The sequence below is a fragment of the Melozone crissalis genome, unplaced genomic scaffold (assembly GCF_028551555.1).
Source record: "Melozone crissalis strain CALT ecotype California unplaced genomic scaffold, PUWL_Pcris_2 ptg000014l_1, whole genome shotgun sequence".
Taxonomy (NCBI): domain Eukaryota; kingdom Metazoa; phylum Chordata; class Aves; order Passeriformes; family Passerellidae; genus Melozone; species Melozone crissalis.
Window position 1 is genome coordinate 6,021,028 of NW_026535792.1, and position 26,022 is coordinate 6,047,049.

Sequence of the window (26,022 nt, forward strand, 5' to 3'; positions counted from 1 at the left end):
CCAAGGCCCTGTGTTGGAAACTGGGAAACTGCACAAAAGTCAGCAATGAAATAAACTCGGAACAATGCCCAATTCAGACGGTCTAGGGGGCCTTCTGCACAGTGTCCATGTCAAAGTTTCCTCATGCAAAGAATTTCCTGCAAAACACACAGGATGCTTTTATTACTGAGTGGGTGGCATTTGATACAGCATCCCAATTGGCCAGGGAGGCCAATGAACCAGGCATTATTCCACTGCCACCTCTCTGAGGGGACACTGCCTGCAGAAATACACCTCTGTCATCTCCTGCACGGCTTAGTCACACATATAATATCGATCATACCCTGCCCTGCCAGCCGTGAAGTGCAGAGCTTAATAGGACAGAAATCAGCTCTTTCATCTTCCCCCTTTGTTTCACATCATTTCAGTGCCAACGTGCCCTTCTCTCCACATACAATTATTTAGCAGCGATGAAGCTCTTGCTAATACTGAACACTGAAAGCAAAGTTAAGTTGTTTTTGGCTGTATTATGGCACAGACACTTTGCTCCCTCATTTACTCCTCACCTCAAACACTGTGTGCAGTTTTGGGTGCTACAATACAAGAAGGATATAAAGCCTTTAGTAGATATTAGAGAGTGTTTTATTAATCTAGATATTTAAAGACATTTTAGATATTTTAGATATTTAGAATTTTAGACATTTAAAGATATTTTAGATATCTTTATTAGAGAGTGTTCAAAGAAGGGTTATAAAGATGGTGGAGGATCTAGGGGGTGGTTGGTCACTGGAACAGGGCAGTGGTCGCATCACCAAGCCTGACAGAGTACCAGCAGGATTTGGACAATGCTCTCAGACACCAGGTGGGATTTTGGGGGCTGTCCTCTGCAGGGCCAGGAGCTGGGTGATCCTTGCGATTCCCTTGCAGCCCAGGATGTTCTCTGATTCCTATAATTCTATGCTCCCTGGCTTGGCTGATGGCACCACTCACATGCTCAGTGCCCCAGGATGGTTTGGAGAAACATGGCTGAGATTTTCTCACATCTTACATTTTTAAAGATGTGAAAGACCTGTAAATACCTTACCCTGGAAGCAGAGCCCTGGTGATCAGCGAAAAGGCAAAAAGACATAAATCTGATGTAGGAATTGTTGATGTAGCAGCTGGGCCGTGCTGACCCAGCAGCTCGGGAGGTCTGTGCCCCGTTTGATGGCAGCATGAACCCTGCGATTGTTTTGCAGCTGGGCCGATGTTGTGTGTTGCAATTAAAAGTGGCCACAGAATCACAAAAACAGAGTTTTGTGGAGGGGACCCACTATGATCATCGAAATCCAACTCCTGGCTCTGCACAGGAGAGGCAAACTGTCCCACCCTGTGCCTGAGACTGTTGTCCAAATGCTGCCTGAGCTCTGTCAGGCTCGGTGCTGTGATCCCTTCTCTGGGCAGCCTGTTCCAGAGCTCACCACCCTCTGGTGAGAGGGTGAAGAACCGTTTCCCAATACCCATCCTAAGCCTCCCCGGACCCCCAGGTTCTCTTGGGTGCTGTCTCTGGTCACACAGCGCAGAGATCGGAGCTATCCCTCCGGAGAAGCTGCAGCCCGGAGTGAGCTCTGTCTTCGCTCTGCTCCAGGCTGAACAACCAAATGCCCTCGTATGGCCCCTCCAGACCCTTCCCCACCACCGCATTCCCCCTGGATCCTCTCTGATAAGAGCCGTTCGTGCTGAGCGAGGGAGCAGCGCCGGCCCCGGCAGCAGCGGGGCCCGAGACGGCGGCGAGGCCGCGGGAAGCTCCGGGAGCGGAGCCTGCGGAGGCCCCGGCCCGGCCCCGGCTGTGCCCGGCCGCGGGGCCCCGGCGGCGGCTGCGGCGGGAGGCGGCGCCTCTCGGGGGGCGGGGGCCGGGCCGGGCCGGCCGGCGCTGCCTTCCGGGGCTCGGTGCAGCGCGGCCGGAGCCGGGGCAGCCGGAGCGGGCAGGATGCGCTCCGCCGCCGCCCCGCTGCCGCTGCTCGCGGCCTCGCTGCTGCTGCCGCTGCTCCTGCCCGCCGCGCCCGCCGCCCGCGGCAGCCTGGAGCCGCCGGCGGGCAACGGCAGCCGCCCGCCCGCCGCGCCGGGCCCCGGCAACCACAGCGGGGCCCGCCTGAGCCCCGTGCCCGCGATGCTCCGCGACCTCTCCGCGCTCAAAGCCGCCGTCATCGGGGCCTGCGCGCTCACGGCCGCGCTCATCGCCTGCCTCCTGCTCCGCGTCTTCAGGTGGGCACCGCCCGCGGCAGCCGCGACCCGCCATCGGGGGCACCGGCCGAGGGGCCGCAGGGGGGGAACCCCTCCTGTATTATTGCTTTATTGTTGATAAGTATCATACGTATCTTACAGATAGTCATGTATTATATAACCTGCTAGTGATGTGCTCAAAGCCCGGTGTGTGTGGCTGGTCCCTGGGGAGCCGTGCGGGGCTGCCGGCCTGGCACGGCCTCGCCTCGCTCCGCTCCCGCAGGAAATCGGGACCGGAGCTGGGCTCCCGATGGGATTCTCCAGCGGGGCTGCACCCGCTGTGTGGGGCTGGGCTGGGCACGGAGCGGAACGCGGGAGACTCCGCTGGAACATCGGGGAATACGCGGCGATGTTGGCCGGGATGGTGGTGGGACAGTGGTGCCCAGGGAGCCATGAGGTGCCTGCGATGGAGACACACAAAGCCCAGCCGGAGATGGGGCCCATATGGCCAAGTGTCACAGCTCGGTGTCCGACTGCTGGGCAGGGCCAGCCGGAAAGAGACAGAGGGAACAGCTGGCGCTCGGCGGCGAAGCCATGGCTCAGGTGACAGAAGCAGTTAAACAAGCGGAGCTGGCCCATTCTTCCTTGTTCTGCCTTCAGGCAGCTCCTTTGTGCATGGCTGAATGCTCTGCATCCCCTACTTTGAGCTCATTCCGTGTAGGAAGGGCAGCGTTGACGATGGTAGTATTCCAAAGTGTGGTCTATAAACCGAAATGATCAGGGCTGGTACTTTCTGAAGAAATTGACATTTAACTGTATTCTGCTTAAGTGTGTGCAGCAGCTGGCACAGGCAATGCAAATAAATGTGCTCATAAAGTGATGTGGTTTGGGAGAGCCCAATAAAATGCTGAAGAGGTGTTTTTTGTTTTTTTTAAAAATCAATATGTCTGCTTTGCAGCTGTACAGAGTTGTCACATACAAACAGCAGAATTGGTAGAGATTATATGAGCTAGAATTAGGAAGTCTATAACTAAGGCTTTTCATTCTGCACTAAGTTTCTACTCTTAGTTCCGTGTGATCTTGGGGAGTTTATTTTCTTTGCTACAGTTTCTTCTGAGTATGAAGCAATATCTTGTGTCAAGGAGACCTGGCTGAATATTGGGTAGCCAAAGAAGGCAAACTGATAACCTTTAAAGGTCTTCCCTATGCCATTATCAGCAAAAACAAGTCCAAGTTGAAGTCACCTTGGGAAGGATGGATTTATTCTCCCATGCCAGAGTCGTCATTATACAGCTGATCAGAGTTAATGCAGCATTAAAGATATGTTAAACACCCTCTGAGATGTCATGTGTATCTTTGGTAGAACCTGCTGGGGAAGTGGAAAATGAAGCTATTGGCTTCTGAGAATGTTTCTTTATCTGACAGAGCACTTGTTTGTAAACAGTTATCCCAGTTGCAAACGAGGCAAGAATACCAACAGGTATGTTTGTACAGCGTCACACTTGTAGCTGACAACACAGATCAGTGGAGATTCTGTTGCAGAAGAGATAAGGGATTTACCCTCAATAAATGTAAAGCTTTTCTCCATCAGAATACAAGCTTTGTTCACACTTAGTCAAAAACATTCTGATTTTTTTTTCTGAAGAGTCATGGATTCCTATTAAAGAGATTTTGCTGAAATCCAATATTTGATTAAACTTTCACTGTGAAATTATTCTGTGTTGCTGGAAGTAAATTGTCCTTTTGTATGAGTTGTAGAGATTAAGTAAACCAGTGATTGGCCAGATACTCGTCATAGGCATCAGATTAATATTTTATACATTTTATTTTTTATTTACATCTCATTTTTACATATTTTTCTGTTGATATTATTTCCCTTTTTTGTTTGAGTAGGAATAGATTTGTCTCCCGCTTTCAGCTCAATTCTTAAGGCAGCGCTCAGAGATTCCTTTTCATTCCTTTTGGAAATGCTATGCCCTGAATTCATCTGATGGTTGTGTGGTTCAGAATGTGGTGTCACCCGAAGTGGTCTGAATTTCCTTTCTCTCTGTGGCTGCTGGGGTCTGTGAAGGCCAGCCAAGTCTTTGCTGTTTGTCTGCATGTGGCAAGCTCTAATTTGCTGTAGTATTTATTTATTTATTCTTTCTTGCAAGGCAAGCTCAGTCCTGGGTTTGCTTTCTTTCCTACACCCGTGGGCTCTGCATGCTCCCAACCCAAAACCATTTCCACAACAAACCAAATTCCATTTTATTCTCAAGCAAATAGTTGGGTAGTTTGCATTACCAAGACACACAGTGTCTTGCAACAGATGGTGTGTGGCTAAATGCACTCTTTGATCTGAGTTTTGGATTTTGCTTTTTTACTTCGGTGTTCTGCCCTGTTTCTCTCCCCTGGTGCAGCTCAGTTCATTCAATTTCAATGCAATTTTTGGGATCAGCTCACGGGAAACACAATTTTTCAGATGTGGCCAACTGTGCTGGTGGACCGTGTGCCTTCTAGGGAAAGCTGATAAGTTACTTTTGCTCCAGTGGGCCAGCTGAGAGCAACCCAAAGCTTTACTTGCAGAAGACTCTGTAAGTGTTTGCATCATGTCTTGAACAAACAGAATCCAGGCTGGAAAGGCTGCTGTATATCTAGATTTTTAGAGAAAAACTACCTGCTTCTTTTGCATCTTGTTGTGTTGGTTTTTTTCTTCTTGTTCAATTTTGATTTCTTCATCAAATACCACTTTAATCTTAGTTTTCCAGTAATAGCAAAACTGGTATAAATGAGATTGAGGAGAGAGGTTCAAGCATATGATCATAAGATACAAGACCCTTTGTTCTGTGAGCTGGGCAGTTGCTCCAGGCCATCCAAGGCTTAACCCCAGAGAGTTTTACTGATTTAAAATTAATTGCATTATAACCAGTTACAGTACTCCAGTAAAGACAAGGCTTTATGTTCCTGCCAGAAACAGGGAAAAAAACCTCAAATTAAATTATGTTAAATGGAGAGGAAAAAAACCCCAAAATCAACCAAATATCCAACCTTAAAATATATATATATGTGACCTATGTTGAAAGCCATGGGCAGGCAGCAGCATTGATCATGGAATCACAGAATCACAGTTGGGTTGGAAGGGACCTCAAAGATCACCTCACAGTAAAAGAATTTCTTCCTAATATCTCATTTAAAGCTGCTGTCTTTTAGTTGGAAACCATTCCTCCTTGTCCTGTCAGTCCAGAAATGTGCCATCTCCAGAATACACATGAGGACTTGGCTTAGTGCTTTGACTTTGTTGTGTACAGCACCATCCAGAGAGCAGAGATGGCCAGAGAGATCGACAGGAATGGAATATTGCTGATCTAATTCATCAGCTGGTAGGAAGCCTGGTGTTTCCTGAGGTTTTTAGTTCCATTTTTTTTTTCTTAACTTCTAAGGGAGTCCATTAACAGGAAATAAACTGGTCCTGGTTCCATTCTGCATAGAACATTGCTGCAGTTCTAGGAGGGACTGGCTTAGTAAGACTTCCAGTAAGGGATAAGGGGGTTTTTTTGAGTTATTTGGGTTTTTTTGTTGTGTTTTTCTTTCTTTCTTGCTAGGGGATGGTCCTCTCTCTCTACATCTCTTAGCAGGAGGTAAAAAATGCAGAGACCTCTGTCTCTCTGGGTCAGGAAAAGAATAATCTTTGAATGTCAGGGTTGTGGACTAAAATAGATTAGAGGCGTAAATAATACAATGAACCAGTGAGTTGATTCGAGCACTTAGCTCACCACATGATGCCTCAGAGAGGAGGATGAAGTGCTGCATATGACTGGTGCTTGATCAAAATAGCCTCTGGTCAAAGTACAGCCACAAAGGCAGCGTTCTGCTCTCTGTGTGTCATTCCCTGCTGTCTGGAGAGGGATGTGGGGTGTAGCAGGCAGACCCTGGTGTGATGTGTGGTGCCTCAGCCCTGGGTCTGCATTGAAAAGGGTCATATCCATGCCCCCAGTTAGCCTTTCTGAGGAGGTTTTCTTTCCTCCTCATAATTCTGGGCAAGACCTGTAGCATTCCCTCCTAATTACAGGGGGTGGCTGAATCAGCAGAAGCAACAGGATTTTTTTAAGTGGAAGATGGTTTTCTGTGCTAAACTGCTCAGAACCACTTCTACCCTGGGGAGTGCATTGTCATTGTGCAAGGGCCACACTCTGCCCACAGCTTCCAGCAGGCTTCTTGTTTGCTTTTAAAAAAACCCCACAAAATGAATGTGGCTGGAAAGGAGATGCTCTGTTTGCCCATGAGGTCTGATGTGTCCTGATCCTGTCCAGGAGGTCTCCAGAGTTCATGAAACATCTGTGTTCTGTAGTTCCTGCCCTGTGCTGCTCTGCTGCCTCATCCTACCTGCTGAATAAAGTGCTTTTCCTTTTTGTGCTGTCATTGCTGATGGTTACAGGGATCCCACTGAGGTTCAGGAGTTTTAATGTGAAACAGTTTCCTGACAGGCATGTAGGGAAACTCCCAAGGCTTTCCTGCAAAGTTAGCTCGGGTAATTCTGGTATTTATGAAGCCTGGGGGAGCTGTGCAAATGAGCAAATGAGAAAACGGACTGCTGGAAAGCAGATTAATGGCAAATTAGCTAGATAATCTGGGCTGGAATGGATTGAGAAAGGGGTGGGAGGGAAAGAAAGACCTCTTTGCCTTATCAATGGCAAACAACTGGTGTAACAGCTTAGCCAAAATCCAGCAGCCAAATGAGCTTCCTCCCTATCCTAGATGAGCACCATCATTAAGTGAGGTTGTGAGGATTAATAGGTCACTGTACAGTGAGTTCTGCTCCAGGTCCTCTTAAAAATGTGGCCCAAATAGACTAATTAATGGCTGGAGGCACAAGGATTCTAGTTTCCTATTTCTAAAAATATCTGTTCTGCAGTAATTTTTTCAACCACTACATTATTAACAGTTTTAAGATGAACTCTGTGGAACAAGTTACATTTTCTAATGGAGGGAATGTGGGAGGAGGGGTCTCAGTAGAGTGGGCCTGATACTTGGGTAGGATCTTAAATGGAACCCATGGAAACCCCCTGTAGCCTGTGAGTGCAGAGTGCTAAGGCTGTGCTTGGTTAGTTCTGACAGCTTAGTCTTGGTCTATGTTTAGGCTTCCCAGCATGAGTAAATATTTCATGTAAAAACGATGTTTTTCTTGTGAGAAGAGACCTCCCTGCGTCACTTTGCTGCTAGTTTTTAGCAGGGAAGCAGAGTAACAGAGAAGTGGTTTCAAAAGGATTTTGAAGTGTTTGGGTTAAGAGTCCTCCTGTACTGGATATAAAATCACTTGTTTCAACAACAGCAGTAAAAGAACAAACCAGCCCGTGCTCTGCGTGACACAGCAGCACAGATAGCTCTAAAGATAAGACCAGGAGGTGACTTTCTCCTCACTCCTGATGCAACCCCAGCCTTTAGAACAGGGAGGAAATGCAAACTGCTTCATCCCAAGGGCTGGGACCTGTTTGTTCAGCCTTGGATTACTGCCCAAAAGCAGTGCTTGGCAGAGATACTGAGATTTCCACATCAGAGCTGGTCGCTGATTTAAATTTCCTTAACTTTAAGCTTGGAAGGGACCACTGTGGTGGAGATGCACGCTCAAGGCTGGAGTCCCAGTGTCTCTGCAGTGCTGTGGAACTGTTTTAAAGTCTTGAGGCAAAAGCTGTGCTTTTGAATCTGGCACACCTCACATGATGTGCCAGGGCAAGGCTTCTTGAAGGTGAAAGTGCACTCAGGATGTGCTCAGAGCACTGGCTGCGATTACCAAAACTCTGCTGGGCTGCTTGCTTGTGCCTGCACCAGCTCCCTTGTCATGCTTGGCAGGTAGCAGTTTTGTTTGCTGAGAGGTGTAGGGGAAAGTTCTGCATTTTGTTAACCAAAACCATCCACTTTTCTCCCCGAAGGCTGGCCGAGTACACATCAACACATTCTTGAATGCATAATCACAAAAATGCATTCATGCACGAGCAGTGTGACCTTCCTAGTATACATGAAAACAGTAGGTGAAGTAGAAAAAAAAGGACCCTCACAATTCAAGCTAGAGGCAGAGAATACGTTGAAAAGCCACACACAAAGTGTTTATTAATTGAAAGTAAGTGTTAGAAAATAGATCTGTCAAAACTGAGGGATTTGCAGGTGTGTGAGTGTCTCCATTAACAAAGGAAGGTAAGGCTGGCATCTGTGGGAGGAGAGGCAGTAGGCACAGTTAGCTTTGAACAATGGTTGATTATTTTTCATAGCACCTGCACAGATGGAGCCTGAAACTGCTTCAGGTGAGACTCAGGGCTGTTGCTGTGAGAGTCCTGAGCTTGGCCTGACTGCAAGGAAAGCAGGCAATTTTATACCCAGACAGCATCTCCTCCTTGCTCCTAATCCTGCCTAGAACATTCCCATGGCTCAGCAGGGCTTAACCTGTGCTTTCTCATCTGAGCATGTTCACTAAACCTGTGGCTGCTTGAGCTGATTAAGCCCATGTCTCACTTATTGAGGGTGGCAGCAGGAGCACGTGGTGGCTGCAGCGTTCGTGTGCCTGCCCTGGGTGCCAGAGCACCTCTGGTTTGTCAGCAGTGGAAGGGCTGACATTGACCTGGATTGCAGCTGACCGGGAACTGCTCCACACACAGGCACCAAGAGGGGCATTGGAAAGGCAGCAGGAGGGGACAGGGGCTGGTTCTGCAACCTTCCTATTAGGGGGTCTGAATGCAGCAGAGTCAGAGCAGCTTCAGCCTCTCCAAGGAATGCTGTATAATGCATTTTATACAGTGTTTTCCCCCTCTGTGTTTCAGGTCTGGCAAGAGGATTAAGAAGACCAGGAAGTACGACATAATCACCACCCCGGCTGAGAGGGTGGAAATGGCTCCTCTGAATGAAGAAGACGACGAGGATGAAGACTCAACAGTGTTTGATGTGAAATACAGGTACTGCTGCCATCCATCCAGTTAGACTTGCTCACTGAGCTCCTGTTAGTGAAAACAGCTCTTTTATTTCTCTGCTGGGCTAACTTGGCAGGGATGAGGCAGTCACAGTTTCCCTCTTTGCCCAAGTATTATCCCTTTCCTTTACACTCCAAGGGCTATTCCCAGCACAGCTCTGTTGTCCCCTGCTCCTGCAATAGCCCTGTCACTGCCCAGGCTGTCTGCACTCCTCTTTCCCCTGCAGAGCAGCACAATGGGGTACACGTGTCCCAAATAGCTGACAGGGTCTGACAGACTGAGCTTCCCCTCTCGGGCAGCTGCTGGCAGTCGTTGCTGTGTGCTCACACTGGATAGAGGGCTGTGGATCAAGGGTTGTGGATCCGGGGCTTCTTTCCCAGGCTGTGAGCCTGGCAGGGAAATCAGAATGAATCTCCACAAGATTTGTACCAGAGTGCTCCTGTGTTGGTCTATGACACAGAGGACTGTGTGCCCTCAGTGATGCTGTTAGCAGTTACCCCTTAGCAACAAACTTTCCTTAAATATGTTTCTCTTTTTGAGATGGAAGTGGTGTGACAACCCCAAAGTTCTGCTGCCTATTCTGGGCCTGAAGATTTATGGCAACAACTCAGCACATAAAGATGCTGCTTGTTGATTTATGGCATCAGGGTATCTGCATCTTTTATTTTTGTTTGCATCAAGCCATCCACACTATTCAAGTTGTGTTCTCATCCAAATAAGGCCTACTCTAAAATCTGTCCTACTTTGGCTGAAATAAGCTCTCCTAATTATAAAAATGCAGATCTTCACAACTTCTCACTGGTGATTTTACAGACTGTACTCACAGTGCCCATCTCCTAACTTTGGAAAAGGGGGAACACCACATCTGCTCTGAGCACATGTGTGCCAACATCTGAACCACACCCCACCATATGCTCCACTGGTTGTTTCCCATATCATTGCATTAGTTCTCTCTAAAATCAGGAAATAGTTGAGAGCCATGAAACAATGAAGGGTGTGAGTCAAGCCTTAGTGTAAACAATTAGTTCTTGATTTAGAAGACTCCTCTCAGTCCTTACCTGACTTTTGCCATTCCCTGTAGCTGCCCTGGGTTTGCTCTAATAATTTCAGCTTGTGCAGTTTGTACTTCGTGATCAAGCTTTGTTAAACCCAGAGTGCAGAGATCTGAGTTTAAACAGCCCCCATGTCCCACCCTTTTCCTTTTAACTCCATACTTTCTCTGTGAACTTTTGGAAATGGGATCTGAGGGTTTTTCCCCAAAGAGTGAGAACAGAAGAATCTCAATCATGGCAATGCTTCAGGACAGGATGTTTAAAAGTGAAGTAGTGGATGAACAAAGAGAGCTTGCTGGAGATCATTTGTCTCTTGAGAGCTGTGTTTGTGTTATCTGATGTTGCTTCCCTGGAGCAGGAGCTCTGCTGCTATCACTGAAGGTATCAGCTCATCCTGGGTCCCTGTGCTTGGCCAACCAGTCCTCTTTTCAGCTGTGGGAATTCCTCCTTTCTGCCACAGTGCAACAGCTATTAAATTGCACATTTTCTGCAGTCCTTGCTGTTTCAGGAAGTCTTTTGTTTAGCTCAAACAGAGCTGCTCATTTTGGAGGGGAAGATGTCTTACAGACAGCCCCTTAGCAGTGGTGGTTTTGGGAAAGCTTCTTTGAGGATACATTTGCTGTGGAAGGTGTCAAGCTCTCTGGTTCCTTTGTGCAGCTTGGAGAGTGTATCCCAAACAGTTCACAAATCCTGTCACCAGTAAAGAGACTCCTTTGCAAATTGGAGTTGCTGAGATTGACCATTGAACTAGTCAGGACTTTTTTCATAGGTGCTTGTGTTCAGATGGGAAGAGAGGAATAGAGCTGCAGAAAGAGCAGCTCAGAGGTTGTCCACAGGTAGTCAGGGGACAAACTTCTAACAGGTTTTCTCTAGGTATATCTGCCTCAGTCCTTGCCCCCCAAGCTGGTGTTCATGGTGTGGGAGGCTCTGAGCTGCTTTATTTGAGATCCCCTCCCATTGCTGTAAGATCCGTGCTGGCACTTGCATCTGTATTTGGGGGAGTAATTGAGATTCTGTGCTCTCTCCCCATGTAATGCAAACAGCTCTCTAATTAAAAGGCAGTTGGTGTGGAGCAGCAACAGGGGAGAAGCGACATTTACCTCTCCAATTGGTTCTTGTGCAGTTAATTTTCTTTCCTTTAATGCTCTGTCCTTGTGCAGATTTGTTTCCAATCTTACACGAGGCATCAAAGAACAGCAGACAGTGTAAACTGGGCTGTTGGATGAAGGTCGTTGGTATTTTTTTCCATTTTTTTTTCAGGAAGCTTTAAAGTTTTAGGCTCCCAGTAGTTCCCCCCGGCTTCCCTTGGGCAGTGGAGCAACAAGAAATAACCACCTTTCTCCAGAAAGGCAGACTAGATTTGAGAGCACGTCAAAATCTTGCCCAAACAGAGTCCTTTCTGTGGATGCAAAAGCCACCCACTGCTGCCTCTGTCAGATGTGTGCTGGATCAGATCCCCTCTTTGCAACCTCATTGCAGTAGCAGGGAAGCAGCTCTGTCCATGGCCTCTAATCCTGCAGGCACCATTTCTGTGTGAAAAGAGGTGGAAAGTATGAAACAAAGACTGTCACAGAGTTAAAATGCCAGATCACTTGGACATTGATACCTTCTTAAAAAGCTTTGTGGAAGCCACTGTTTTATTATGTGTGTTTCTCTATATATTTGCTCTGCTGTTGAGAGAGGCATATTTGGATAAATAGCTCTGAAATTGTTCTGAAATTGCTATAAAGCTACACCAGGAAAGCAAACAGAGCAATGGAAAGAGTGTTTGCTTCTTGATCACTGATTCAGTCTGTGCTGAAGGCCAAAAAATATTCTTGTCCAGTTGATTCCTGGACCATATGAACTATATTGGTCATAATTTCCCAGATGTCAGATAGTTTTTCAAGTTTTATGACGGGATTTGCTGCACATCTTCAAAAATGAGTTAGTGGAAAGCTAGATCCCACTCTCCATATGTGCTTTTTCTCATCCTACAAATAGATTTTGATTTGAAGATTTCCCTCTCCTCTTTGCTCCTTTAGCTCTTTCTTTCAGGAGGGCAGGGGGAATTTGCACGGGTTCTGTGATGGAGCTCAGCCATGGATTCATCAGGCATTTGGCACTCAGGGACACTTGAGTAGAGAGCAGTGAAGTAAAGTAGGTTACAGGCAAACATCCCCAACAAACTGGTGTCCATCCCCCACCACAGAGCACTCTGCTTATTTTGTGTAATAAGAGAAAAGAGATTAGAACAGCTGCAAAAAGAACCAGTTTCTGAAAAGGTAAATAAAATTGTTAGCTTGTTAAGCTTATTAACTCTAGCGAGGCTCATTGGGGGATTTCTTGTCAGCTTCAATAGGAAACTGAAAACAGGTTCTGAATAAATTCCGTGCCGCCTTGCACATGAAAGGCTTTGAAAGCACTTCAGTAATCTGGGTTATCAGCAGTGGCTCCTCTCCCTGCTGACTTGCAGCTGTTGGAGGCAGCGAGTTCTGCTCCTGCTTCACTTGCTGGACCCAGCTGGGGGAATTTCACAACTGTCCAGGGCCATGTGTGCCATGTGACAGCCCAGAGCTGGGGAAGGAACCTGGAATTTAAATGCCAGTTTTGGTGTCAGGCTCCTAAATAAATACTGATAGAAAGTTTTTCTTGGGGCAGACTGAAGCCTCTGTCCTTCCTGTCGGCTGAATAAAATTCCTCAGTTTGTTTTCCCTGTGGATTGTCATTTTTCCTCTAACAGCAGCAGCAGCACCGGCCGAACGCAGAAGTGGTTTAGGAATGCATCTTCCAAAGTGCTCTTGAAAGTAGAAGGATTTATGTGTAAGGAGAAGTGGCAGGCTGAGGGAAGAGGACAGGAATATTTATTCTACCATTGTGGGTCTAAAGGGCTTTTGAGAGCTTGCAGGATGTTTTAGAGGAAAGATACACCACATGTAAGGGCTGGATCGTGGATTCATCCCTTTTCCAGGCACTGATAGCATTGAACTGTAGAGAAACATCTTCAGCACAGTTGCAGGGCTCAGCCTTTGATGTACCCAAGCCTTGGGAGTCTCTGTAAAATATGGGTTGCACTCCTGGTGCCTTCTCTAGGACTGCATCCTTTCCAGATCCTGGCTGCGTGTGCAGCCCTGAATGGAGCATGGAATTGTTCCGTTTGTTACTGAGAGGTGTTCACTCTCAAGGGAGCAGCTCTAATGGATTTTTTTCCAGTGAAAGCTGCAGGCAATGCTGGATGATGCCAGGTGAATTGTACTGGGCTTTATAGCAGCTTATTTTTTTTTCCCCAGCAGGCAGCAGTGACAAGTTGTGTGTAAATGGAGGGGTATCATTTATCCTCATCTGAAGGGGGTGCAAATCACCCACACAGGCAGCAGCTCACTATAAATACAACAAATTGCCAAAGCTTTGGTGCTGCTGTTAAGGATTTCCCATAGGTCTACAGCAGGGGAGAAAAAGAGATATTCAAAAAGCAATTTTGGCTGGGTTTTGAAGGCCAGTTCTTTCCTGATGCTATTTGACAGTTGTAGAGCACACCATGTTCTGCTGCTCTTGCAGTCCTATGGGAGGGCTCTTGCCTTATTCCTGCAGTGTAACAGGTTCCTGTTAAGATTGTTTTTGAACCCTGAAGCAGTTAGGGTGTCAGGAGGAGCATCCATAGCAAGGAGGATGGTCCATGTGTGTTGATGGGTAAGGGGTGCACTGGTGTGTAAAAGCTGTGAGGTGCAGAATGTGGTTTCATGTGCCTCGCTGTGCACATTCCCTTCTCTGCTCTGCACACTGGCTGGCCACAGGATCTTCCAGCATCTGGCCTTTCCCTCATCTAAGTCTGCTTTTGTCTTCCCTTGGTATCTCTTCTCTGCCATGGCACGAACATCCCACCACTGCCACCAGATACACAAACTGCTGGAATCAGTGGCAATCCCAGTGAATGATGCTGCCTTTTCCTTTGTGCCCGTCGGGATTTTATTTCTCCACTTCACACGTGGGTTCTCATCTCTGCCTGTGAGTAATTTTAGTTGAAAATCTCCAGCTGTATTAATTCTTCTGCTTTCCAGGTAAAGCAGCTCCGTGGAGCGTCAGTGCCCCGCCAGACGTCACTCTGCTGTCGAGGGACCTGCTGAACCCATAACTGTGAAAGGGGAGGCTTTCATCTCTGCACCTCCTCGAGGTGCTGTTTGTACAGCAGGCTGTGGATCTTCTGACTCAAGCAGCACCATCTGGTTCCCTGGTGTCCCAGCTCCTGCGTTGGAATGACCAGAGTTCCTCTTTGCAAACTGGGCTCTCTCTTGCTTTAGGAGGGCTGCGGTGTCACCAAAGCATTACAAGGTGCAGCTCCTTACACTCTAAATAAATTCTGCAGAAGGAGGAAGACAAGGAAGATTAAAGCAAGCTGCCCCAAGGACTTATTTTCTAAAATCCTAATTCAACACTTCAGTCACTGTTAAACTTCAGTCACTGTTAAACGGATCATGTGTTTAAAAAAAAATCAAGAAGTATTTTTGGGCCTTACAGAGGTGACTTAAGACTTAAGACGGTAAAAATGTAAGCCATGCTGAAATGCCACACTATGTTTGGTGTAGGGTTTGGGTGGGAAGGGGTGGGGAGATCGACTCATGTAGGAAATTTTCTTGACTTGCTACTGATTTTTTTTTTAAACAACAATTGCACTAAGTTTTCACGATGACACTCATTGTCCCAAGGAGCTCTGATCAGATCAACTTCAGTAAGTGAGACCACAGGGAAATAGGAAGAATCAGGCATGCTCTAAACTACAACAATCTTGGATTAAAGAAGATATATTTTTGTAATTTTCTGCCCTTCCACTGGGAGTAAACCCAGTGTTTTGTACTGTCCTGTGCTGACTGTAACTTGTCTACAATTCATTACCTTTTTCTAAGCAAAGTTAAGTCCTCATGTGGAATGATTGGATTGCAGAGAGAACATGTCTTATTTTTCATGGAAGCTTCATGTAAATGATCTTATTTTCTATCAAACTGGAAGTTTTCCTTTACTACCTGCTTGACAAAGCTCATTTAACTCAAGGACGATTTTTAGCTGTTGTTCCCTGCTGTGCTTTGTGCTGCAGAGGTCAGAGCTGTGGGATGACACTGTGGGAATTGGATTGCAGCATCTGGAAAGGTTGGGTTTGGGAGACCACAGGCATCCAGGCATTCCAGGCCAGCGGGAGAAAGGGCAAACCTAACTGGGTTACTTTCTTCATTTGTGGTTTTCCTTTAGAGTAACCACAGATGAAGTTCAGATTTTACTGTTTACTGCACTCCTTAACACCTTCTATTTTGGGTTTTTAAGCTGGCTGAAACCTTGCTTTTCTTGGGGAATGCATATTTTCCAGTTGTTTGAGGATTGTCCCACTGTTTGCTTGACCCTCTCCCAGCCTTGCAGTTGCAATCCCTCAAGGAGACTGCAGTTTCTGGCAAAGCACCAACCTTGCAGCAGGCTGCCACTTTTGGGATTTTTATCTGTTTTTTAGAGCCCTATTGAGATTTGAGGCTTGTTGAGAAACCAAACTGCTTTGTCATGATACCACGACCTGCGCCAGTTCTGTGTGGTTCCCCTTGGCCCTTCAGTCAGTAAAAGGAGGTGAAGGGGAATTTTTCTTCCTTTCCAGCAGCCTTGTGCATTCATCCTAGCAGCTGCCATAGCACAGCTTGCTCTCTCCTAGCTGTGACTCAGCAAAGGCTTTGCAGACAGCCAACTCAGCCTGCATGGAAAAATCCCAAAGCAGACTGTTGTGTTAATATTAGTCATCAAGGCACTATAAAATGCTCTGTTATTTTCATTCATGGAATAGTTTGAGTCATTCTGTGCCTCTGTTACCAAGCAATATTTGACATGTCAGCTGTGAGGTGGGGATGGGCTGGGCAGGTTGTTCTGGCTGGCAGGAACGACAGGGAGCAGAGTGTGGAATGATGCTGCAGGTTCAGGTGAGGTCTGGAGCTCTTTCCTCACCTCAGTAAAACAGGTTTCAGGCTCTAGGCTGGATGCTCCAGAAGGAAATACTGAGTTTATTCAGGGCTGCAAGAGTGAAGGCTGGCAGTTGAACTTTGTGGGCAGACCAAGCCCTTTTGGAGTCGGAGAAGTGGCAATGCTGGGAGGAGAGAGGGAGGTTAAAAGCTTCTGTTGGCATTTGTGGAAGGAGGGGAGGGGATGAGGTGGCTGCCCTGTCTGTGCAGGCACCATGGCAGCGTGTTCATGCCCACTCTCCTGCCACACTCATTAGGCTGAGCATCAGGCACTCTCAGAGTGGAGACAGGGAATGAAACCATCCCTTTGCACAAAAGAAAGTCAAGACCAAGTTGTGTAGGAGAGAGATGACGAGAAAATAAGCATGAAGGGCACTTCTGCCTTCTGAGCGAGCTGGTTCTTGAAATCAGTTTTTCCAGCAGCTTCAGGTCACTTGCTGAGTTAGGCTGGCAAAGCCTTCTGCTCCCCTTGCTTGTAGCTTAAAAAACAAAAAAAATCTCACTATTTTCACAACATGGCCAAATCTCAATGGTGGGCAGGGACCAGGTATTGAAGGTGGAGGTGCTCAACAGCAGCTGGGATTTCCTGGCTCCTTGAGGAAGTCCAAACTGTGTGCCATCAGCTAAAAAGTGCTTATAGGGAAGCAGCAGCTGCTGGGTGGAAATAAAAGGTCAACCTGACCAGTTGCTCACAGTCATTAAAGTAATCCAAATGCTTTGTCTGATACTCAGTTGCTGTTGCAAATGTGAGGCAATGTTTACCTCTACAAAACTTGCTGTATGTGATTTAAAGTGTCTGGTTAAATATTCTATAGCTATATTTAGTTAAGATTTTAAGAGCACTTGACGTGACTCATCTAATAGTATATATATGAATATTTTTTTAATTGTAGAAACCAGTTTAAAACATAGTTTTAATAATTTTAACTGTTTGGTTCAGGTAGTTCTAGGAGTTCATCAGAGAAGAAATAGCCATTAACCACTACATGAGTTTTTTACCTTAATGTTCTGTGTATCTTACACTGCAGATTTAATCTGATTGTGACTGTAACGTGTCTTAGTATCTGCTGCTATTTTGTGTTGCGTAGTCAAACTTGCTTTGTTCAAGAGCATTTTAAAAGGCATATTTTTTTGTTACAGAAAATGAAAACAGAAATGTTATTACAGCTGTCTTGTCTGTAGCTCACTTACTGCTTACAGAATCCTCCAACTCCTGGCTGAGGCAAATCGAGTTTGTGAGTCAGAGGCTTTTCCCTTTGTGCATGTGGAGGGAAAACCCTGCACAGAAAATTGCAGCTGCTTTGCTCCAGCCACAGCCCTGTCACCAGAGATTACACTTGAGAAGCCAGAAATCAGTGTGCCATGCTTACCTGCAGAACTAAGTACACAGATAGCTTTGTATTTGCATTTTTCTCCTCTTATGTTCCCTGGAAGTTGCAGAGATGACTGCAAACACTTGTTTAGCACACTGACTCTGTGATCCCCTGGTGTTTATCTTAAGACCAAACTTACTTGTAACAGTCTACAGGCACTAATGAAGCTTGAAAACTTAGACACTAATTAAGTCAAACATTTTGTTCATAACTGTTCCCTCTAATTCCATGTACATGGTATAATCTCTGCAGGGTGGAGGGCTGTGGTTTTGTTAAAGATTTTTTCCTTGTTAGATGAGTTTCTGCTGCTGCAGTTTGTGTGTGAGGAGTTATCAGGACCATGTGTTCAATTTTGTGCAATTGCTTTGAAGTTTTTTCAAAAAGAATTTGTCATGGTGACCAAAGCTTCTTTTTAAGGAAAAGTTGGTTGTGTTTGAATGGACTTCATGTGTTTCAGTAGAAACTGCCATCATTAAACATGTTCTTGAAACCCCTGTGCTGTGTGTTCTGTTTAAGGCAGGAGAGGGAAAGGGCTGATGCCTTTTGGAATGAGATGGAGTCAGAGCTCCTGTGTGCTCTATTATTAAAGGGTTGCAAGTCCCTTTGTCCTGTGACTCTGAATCAGGGCCTGACAAGGGGGAAAACTGGTTTTAGCACCATGGTGGAGGAATATGTTTAATCACACAAGGTTCCCATCAACCATCAGGAAGCTGGGCTTATTGCTGGGATCCAAAGGCAAAATCCTCTGCAATAGGGAAGGGATCTCAGTGCCTTTGGTGTTTGGTACCTCAGAACCCACAAAGTGTAGCCACATTTGCTGTCCCAGACTCTGAGCACCCCTGGGCCAAGCCCTGTCCCCTCCCTGGGGTGGCCATGTCACACCACAGCTGTTCAGCAGCTTCCTTCCCCTCCAGACCTGCTTGATGAAGTTGCCCATCTGAAGCAATTTTGCCTTTGGCTTTCAGGGCATGGCAAGATGCTGCAGTGCTGGTGATGAGGATCAGGGCAGTCTGAGCTGCTTGTTCCACACTTTTGGCAGCTCTCAGGGGATGTTTTCCTCCTGGATATGGAGAGCAGACACTTCTGGGCTCTGGAGCAGCTACAGGACAGACTGGTCCAGCACCCTGTGCATGGATCAGCTCTGCCTCTCTGCCATGATTTCTGTGCCTTGATGTCTTCATCTCCTCAGGAACAGTCTCAGAGTAATTCAGTGCTGCAGACAAGAGGCAGCTGCTGTCCCGCCTCTGCTTTTTGAATTACGTCCTGCCAGCAGATTGAAGCTCAGTCTAATTCAGAATACCCAAAAAACGCTGTCAGCCTTGAGCCAGCTGCTGAGCAGCTCAGCTGGTTTGTGTAGGAAGGTGTAAAACCCCTCAAGGTAAGCCCTAATCTCAGTCTGGCTAAGCAGGACAGGCTGCAGGAGTGAGGATGGGACAGAACAAAAGGCAGAGGCTGCAGTGCTGGTGTACTTACCTCTCTGGAGGGGTCTCAAGTGGAAGATAAGCAAATGACCTCTGGAAATTATTACCTGAGTAAGAGCTGAGTTTGATGGAGGTGATTGCAGCTGAGGCTGTGTGGGGAAAGGGCAAGGCTCAGCTCAGCCCTTCCTGAATTTTGACATGGGAAAGCCCAAAGCTGCAACAAAGATTTTTCTCAGGCAAGTCTTAATATATATTTTTTTCCTAAATGGATCCTGTTAAGGGGATGTCTCTGCAGTATCTAGAAGAGTTCTGCATGGGCCAGAGTACAGCACAGCTTCCCCTCTGCCGTGGGTGGCTGTTACCACCCTCGTACAAGCTGCTGCTCTTCTTGCCGAGTCTGTGTGCAGGAGTGAGGTTAAGTGAACAGAGCTAATTCACATTTACAACCCTGGAAAAGGTGTGGGGGTGGTGTCTTCCCTGTGTCTCAGTGTCAGTGATCTTTGGATGCCTTGATACTGATAACTGCAAAATTGTCAGTGATGTGTGGCAAACGCTATCAGAGACAGGAGCTGAGCCCTGAGATGATTGGAATCATGCCTGACAACAAGCTCTATTAAGAGTGTGAAACAGGAACAGCTCTAATTGCTTAAGACTGAGTAGTCTGTAACTAGGCTGCACAGAAGCCTTGAGGATAGTTAATCTCCCTATCAGCTGGCAATTACCAATTTTGAAGAGGCCAGAAACTCTTCTAGCTCTGGTTCCAGACAGACACCCACTCCAGGCTGGCTCACTCCTTCCCTGGCCCTTTGCTCACAGCATGTTAGATGAGCCAAATAAATTTCAAAACAGCACTTCTAATTCATGGAAAACAACTCTTGAGCTGAAGAAAGCAGCATGGAAGGCGTGTCCATTGCTTTTAAAGCTAAGAGGCGAAGGGTGTTAAAAATCCAGATGCTGTTTTTGATGGCTCAGGAGGCATAAGGCTGGTTTCTGAGCTTCTCTGTCCCCTCATGCTGGTGTCTCCAGCCCCCTTGTTCCCTCACTTGTTTCCACATTAGGGACCAGCAGCACAGGGTAGCCCAGCTCCCTCCAGCTCCATGGGGAGAGCCCATTTAGGCTGCAGATGGACAAGGAAGGAGAAGGCAGGTCCTGAGGAGCTGGGGCAGCTGCTTCAAAGCTTCAACCAGCATCTTTAATCTCTGTCTTGGAAGATGTTACAATCCTAATTGCCAGCCTTCAAAGGCTGCCAGCCCTGGCTTGAGAACACACTCCTGGTTGTTGTCTGTCTGCCCAGTGATGGAGGGAACCCACTGGTCTGAGTGTGAAGCAAGGAAAAGGACTCAGATTCCCTGGCCAGGCTTTCAGCTCTGTCCTGTGCAGATGGGGGACTGTTGTTTGAAGGATGAGGAGGGATAAGGATTAGGTGACCTACTGCAGCACCTCAGCCAGGACAATTTATTTGAAGGCATTTCTGTGAAGGGTAACCCATCACCTGCTTAAAGCTCACCCTAACTCCTCTGAGCTTCTTGCAGTGGCTCTTTGGAGATAATTTAATTCAATGCACACGTTGTTATTCTGTTTTATCAACAGTCTAGCACTAGACACCTGCCCAGGTCCTTTACCAATTCCAAAAGCCAAATAAACCAATTTAAACATCCTCTCTGACCTGTGTTGAACAGCACAGAACATCCCTAGGGGGCTCCTCTGCCAAGTCTAAATGCCAGTGAAATAATTGTGGCACAATTTCCTCTTACATCCAGATTGGAAAGAGACTTTCCTTGGGCTATGGGACCACAGAAGCCAACTCCCCTCCAGATTTGCTGGCCCTGCTCACAGTGAATCCTCAGCTGTGAGTTTCAGATGTACATTTCTTGCCAGGGAATAAGTCTGTTAAAAGGGCCTGTGTTGATGTAGCTGGTCCTCCTCAGCTCTGATGCCAGCCCAGAATAACCACTGCAAAAATAAACTCTTTGTCATCAATTCCTTCAAGCATCACTTCCAAATCCTTTGCCTCCCCCAGATGTTTCCCCTCCACAGATTTCCAGACTGTGCCTTGATACAAACATATTTATCTGAAGAGAAGCTCTTCTTTACAGACACATTTCTCTCCCTCTGCCCTCAATTCATAAAAGTTTAAGCTCAGGTCAAGAACATTTGACATTTCCCCACTTCATTTTTGCCTGGCTGTCAGCAGAGCTGTCTCAGTGCTGCCTTTTGGACAGTGTCTGAAATTACCTGGCTCTCTCCATCTCCTTGCATAAGGACTCAGCACAGATCCCAGTGGCACTGAGATCATTCTCAGGTAAACAGAAAAAACCCAAACCAGTCCGTTTGGGCAATGTCTCCTGTTTTCTGTTCTGTGTGTAACCTTTTTTTGGGTCAGAGCAGCTCCTCCTGCTGATGGTGCAGCAATGCTGTCAGAGCTCAGCAGTGAATGCAGTGCTCCCTGCCCTTCTTCCCCTCCTGCCCCTTCTGCCATCCAGCTCCCCATGGTATTTCTGCCACCAAATTCCCAATTTCCTGACTCCCACCTCCAACCACTCTGTGCTACAGATTAACAACACCCTTGTGGGTAAAGCTGTGGCCAAGGAGAAATAAATCTCTTTATTTTGGACTAACGAGGCAAAACATTGCTGCAGCAGCCTCCTGATGAGGATGGGTGCTGCTAGAAGGGCAGGGGTCACCCAGAGCAATGCTGAGATCCTCAGGAACTCTCCCGTGGCTGACTCCATGGGCAGATTTAGATGCTCTTAGCACTCCTGAAGCTTGCCAAGCTTAAATAAAAGAATGCTCCTGCTCAGGGTGCTCACAGACAGGGTGCTCTCACTGAGGAGCTTCTGTTTAATGAGCTGCTCAAATGGAGGACATACCCTGTCCCTCTGCTTGTACATAATATTTTTAAAATCACATATTTGCAGTGCATTGTTCATTGCTCTTCAAGGAAACAAATGATTTGCTTTTAACATAATCATTATCAGAAAGATGTTATTCAGCATTTACTGCTTGAAAGTTAAAAAGGGAATCTGAATTTCTTTTTAGTTCCTTCCTCTTTTTTTTTTTATAATAGATATACAAGCTGCAGGGCACACTTTTATGCTCCTGTAGCCAAGATTTTATAGAATTGACTAATAATCTATTTTGCATATTTATAAACACTTTATTATTTATTAATGGTGCATTTCAGGAGTAAATTTATAATCCTGCCATGTGATCTCAGCCTTTTAGAGAAAAACGGTTGCTGGTGTCAAAGAGCTGGAAATTAGAGCTGGCATAACAAAGAAATGAGTGAGAATATCTCATTAGTGTGAGAGCAGAGAGGCAGGAGCCTGTTTGGAGGAGGAATTCACGCACACGAGGTGCACGCACGGTGTCAAACGCACAACACAGCACTCCAGATGTATCAATCCCTGCTCTGTTTGCTCTAAACCCACAAGAACACAGCAGAACTCTTCAGTCTTGTGAAAGCACAGGCTCAGCACACCCAGTGCTCACTCTCCAAGCTGGCATTGCTGCCCTTGGCCTCGCCAGCTCCAGGCATTTGAAGCTTCAGGATTTTGAAGAGTCCTGATGTGCAGCTTGGTGGGTCCAAGCCTGAAGGTCAGATACAGGTGACCAATCACCTCACTGCTGCTGGAAGGAAGTCACAGATCCCTCACCCTTTTCCAGGCTCAAATCTGGATGTCTCAGGCATCCCCCTCCACCCTGAGCATTATCAAACACTAGGAGAGGGGTGCCAGGAGCAAACACACAGATATACAAATGTAGTTTCTGGTACCCACATTATTTCACTTTAAACCAAAACACCTCTGTGTGCTCAGAACAAATCCTCTGGGCTACTTTTTCTGCCTTACCTGTCTTGAGGAGATCTCTCTGGTCAGGTGTGGAGCTCTGCTGTTCTCCACGAGCTTGTAGCTAACAAAACACTCACCAACCACCTTGTACCACGTGCAGTGATTGCTCCACTTGTGCTCTTTATCATTTTCTGGTCCTGGCCCTTCCTCCCTTCAGTCTCATCAAGCAATCAAGCATCTGCCAAGTTCTGTCCCCTCTAAAGCTGCTGCTCACACCCCAGTCACTGTCCATGAGGTCTGGATGAAGATCCAAACAGAGCTGGCAGCTTGTGTAAAGACACAGCATTGGGCTGAAAGTTTCTTGAAAATGTCTAGAATTCCAGAATCTGAATTCTATTCAGATTCACCAAATCACATCCCTCTAAGTGCAGGGATGCTGAGGTGCCCAGTGCTTGCCCTGTGGCACCATGACTGTGCTTCTGTGGAAATGTCATTTTTGGAACCCCTGCGTGCAGAACTTCACAATACAAAATCCCCCACCAGCTTCAGTGGCGCTGTGTGCTTTTCTTACCCCTGGAAGCTGCTTTCTACTGGCTCCTTGCAGCCATGAAATGAACGACACTCCCTTCCCCAGTGCCAGGGCAGGGTTATTCAGCTGTTTAACTGTGTGGCTGTGCTTGGAATCACTGCCTGGCTGGCTGGCTGGCTTTCCATCAGGCTGGGCTTGCAGCCTGAGCCCCAGGAAAGACCTCTCAGAGCTCCAGCCCTTTACCAGGGCTTCACAAGTCAGCTGGGCCATCACCACCGTGCTCAGAGGGCTGCAGAGCCTGAAGCTCCCACAGCCTCAGGTCAAAAGCCTGGGAGCCCCATCTGCCTCTTTCCCTCCAAAGCTGGCAGGCAGGGAGTGTGCAGTGAGGTCTGTCCTGGTGAGGGAGAGGTGATTAATGAGCCTGGCTCATGAAAGCTGGGAAGGAGAACTGAGGAGACGGGCCAGGCTCTCCATCAGCAGAGCAGGGCACGGGCTGCCATGGGAGCTGCTGTGCAACCTGCCCTGTGCCACAGCATCAAGGTGCTGCTGCTGCTCTGGGGCGCCAGCCTCCGACAGGCAACGTTTCCTCACCTCATTTTGTTTTTCTGAAAGGAGCTCAGGGCGTTTGGAGCTCTCTTTGATGGGATTTTCAGAGCAGACCAAGCTGGCTGTGCCTCGCCCTCTGATGGGGAGCAGGTGGGGAGGAGCAGGAGGAGAGGGGAGAAGGTGAATGGAGCTGCAGCTTGGCAGATCTGAGTGGAGCAACATTTCATTAATGCCACCTAATTGTTCCCTGCACCTCGAATAATGGGAAAAGCATTAGCAGTAATAGCAGCTCCATTATGTTCCTGTTTTGATGTGCTGTCTGAAAAGGTGAAATCTGAGGAAGGACATGAGGAATGTGGAATTTTAGGCTTCCTCTGGCATTTTGTTTCTGTGCAGGACCTGAAAACACTTTATTTCAGCCTATTGAGGGCTAATAAAAATGTGTGCAAGCAGAGAAAACATTTATGGAGCTCGCAAATATGGAGTGTTCAGCAGGGGTGGGGTTAGTCAGTGGTGCAGGTGCTGCACTGAGCTTTTGTTCACCATGTCTGTGACCCTCCAAAAAACCATGGACTGCTGGGTCAGACACCAGGAGCCCTTGTTTGGAGCTACTTTTATTTAATAGTAATAATTCTGCTGGCTTAGAAGCCTTGCTGGGATGGAGGAGAAGGTGCAGGGGAAACAGCCTGGCTTGAAGCACTGGGGGAAGAATCTGGAATTGCTGCTGTGGAGGAGGTCAGCTCAGCCCCTGCGTAACACGGCCAACACATTGAATCATCTGCTCAGTGGCCCCAGCTCCCTCCCCAGCACACTCCCCTGGCTGGCTCCCATCACTGGGCTCTCTGGAGATGTGCTGTGGCACCTCCAAGCACACAGAGGATGTCACAGCTTGGTGACACTCAGCCTGCATTAGCCTTTGGTGCAGCACACACTGACCATGAGTGGGAGAAGGAGGAAGGGTTCCTGCCAGAAATGCAGCTGAGACGGCACAAAGGTGGATTTCCTGTGCTGCCAGCTCCCAGCCAGCAAGCCCTTATTCTTACTTTGTTCTCAGTACATGCGCATCTTGCTTTTGTTTTCTGACTTTGCCCACCCAGCAGTAAAAAGCCAGAAGTGTGGACCCTGCTCCTGCTGCCACCAACACAAATGTGGAGCTTCCCCTGCTGCTTGCAAGAACTCAGTGCCTTGTGTGTACAAAACAAACTGATTTTCCTTTCACCCCAGTGCACAGAGGGGAGGTCTCAGTGGCACTGGGGGTGGTGGATGGGTGGCTGCACTGAAGACATTCAGGTGAGAGGCTGGAGTTTGTCACACCTCGCCCTCTTTTCCTTCACCCTGTCACAGGGCATGTGCCACTGCTGCTGCCAGCAGATCTCCTGGCCCTGGCTGGGCAGCAGGGACTCGCTGAGAAGGAAGAGCTCAGTGTGGCAGCAGCCTGGGGCCATGGGAGGTGAGAAAATCCTCTGCACATAAGGCAGGAGGCCAAGCTGAGATTCCACAGTGTGCTGAGACATGGTCTTAGCAATGACCTACATTTGTGCATGAAACAGGGGATGCAAACATGCACAGGGCAAGATGGAAAGGCTGGAGAAGCAGCAAGGGGATGCAAACATGCACAGGGCAAGATGGAAAGGCTGGGGAAGGGCAGCAGGGGGATGCAAACATGCACAGGGCGTGATGGAAGGGCTGGGGAAGGGCAGCAAGCAGGGGTGTGTGGCTCTGGGAAGGCTCTTTTGACCCAGCCCCTCAGGTTTGGGATCTGCACCAAGTGTGCTGGGCTTGACCCAAGCCTGCCCTGTTTTCCATCAGCCAAAACCAGCCTGGAAGCAGAGCCAGCCATGGCTCTCCCTGGGCAGCCTCTGGAAGCTGCTGTGGGAGGCAGGGAGAGGAGAGGAGCATCGATAGCGATCTGTGCAAAGCACCTCAGTCTTGAAATAAACAGTTCAGGAGAGAATTTGGGCTATTTCTGTCCCCCCAGCTGTTCAAGCTGTGCTGTGTCCTTGATGCCAGGCTGTCCAGGATTTGGAGGCATTCCCAGGGAGAGCATCGTTGCCCTTTCAGATGTTTTTGTGTCACTGAAAGGCCACCAAGCACAGCTAGGTGACCTGGAGGCTGCTGTGAGCTATCACAAGCCTTCCCCAGGGCATGTAGGCACCAGCAATAATGGGGTTCTTCCATTCCTTGTCTCCAGAGCATACAAGGATGCTGCTGCTTCTTTTCTTTCCCTC

General features: G+C 47.6%; 1 protein-coding gene across 1 annotated transcript; it reads left to right on the top strand.

Annotated features, from left to right (window-relative positions):
• Positions 1–1,948: 1,948 nt before the first annotated feature.
• FAM174B (family with sequence similarity 174 member B) lies at positions 1,949–17,997 on the top strand. The gene is made up of 3 exons (XM_054272600.1): positions 1,949–2,223; positions 8,970–9,101; positions 14,206–17,997. Exons 1-3 carry the CDS (start codon positions 1,949–1,951, stop codon positions 14,207–14,209), a joined length of 411 nt encoding a protein of 136 aa, XP_054128575.1. The 3' UTR covers positions 14,210–17,997.
• Positions 17,998–26,022: the final 8,025 nt, after the last annotated feature.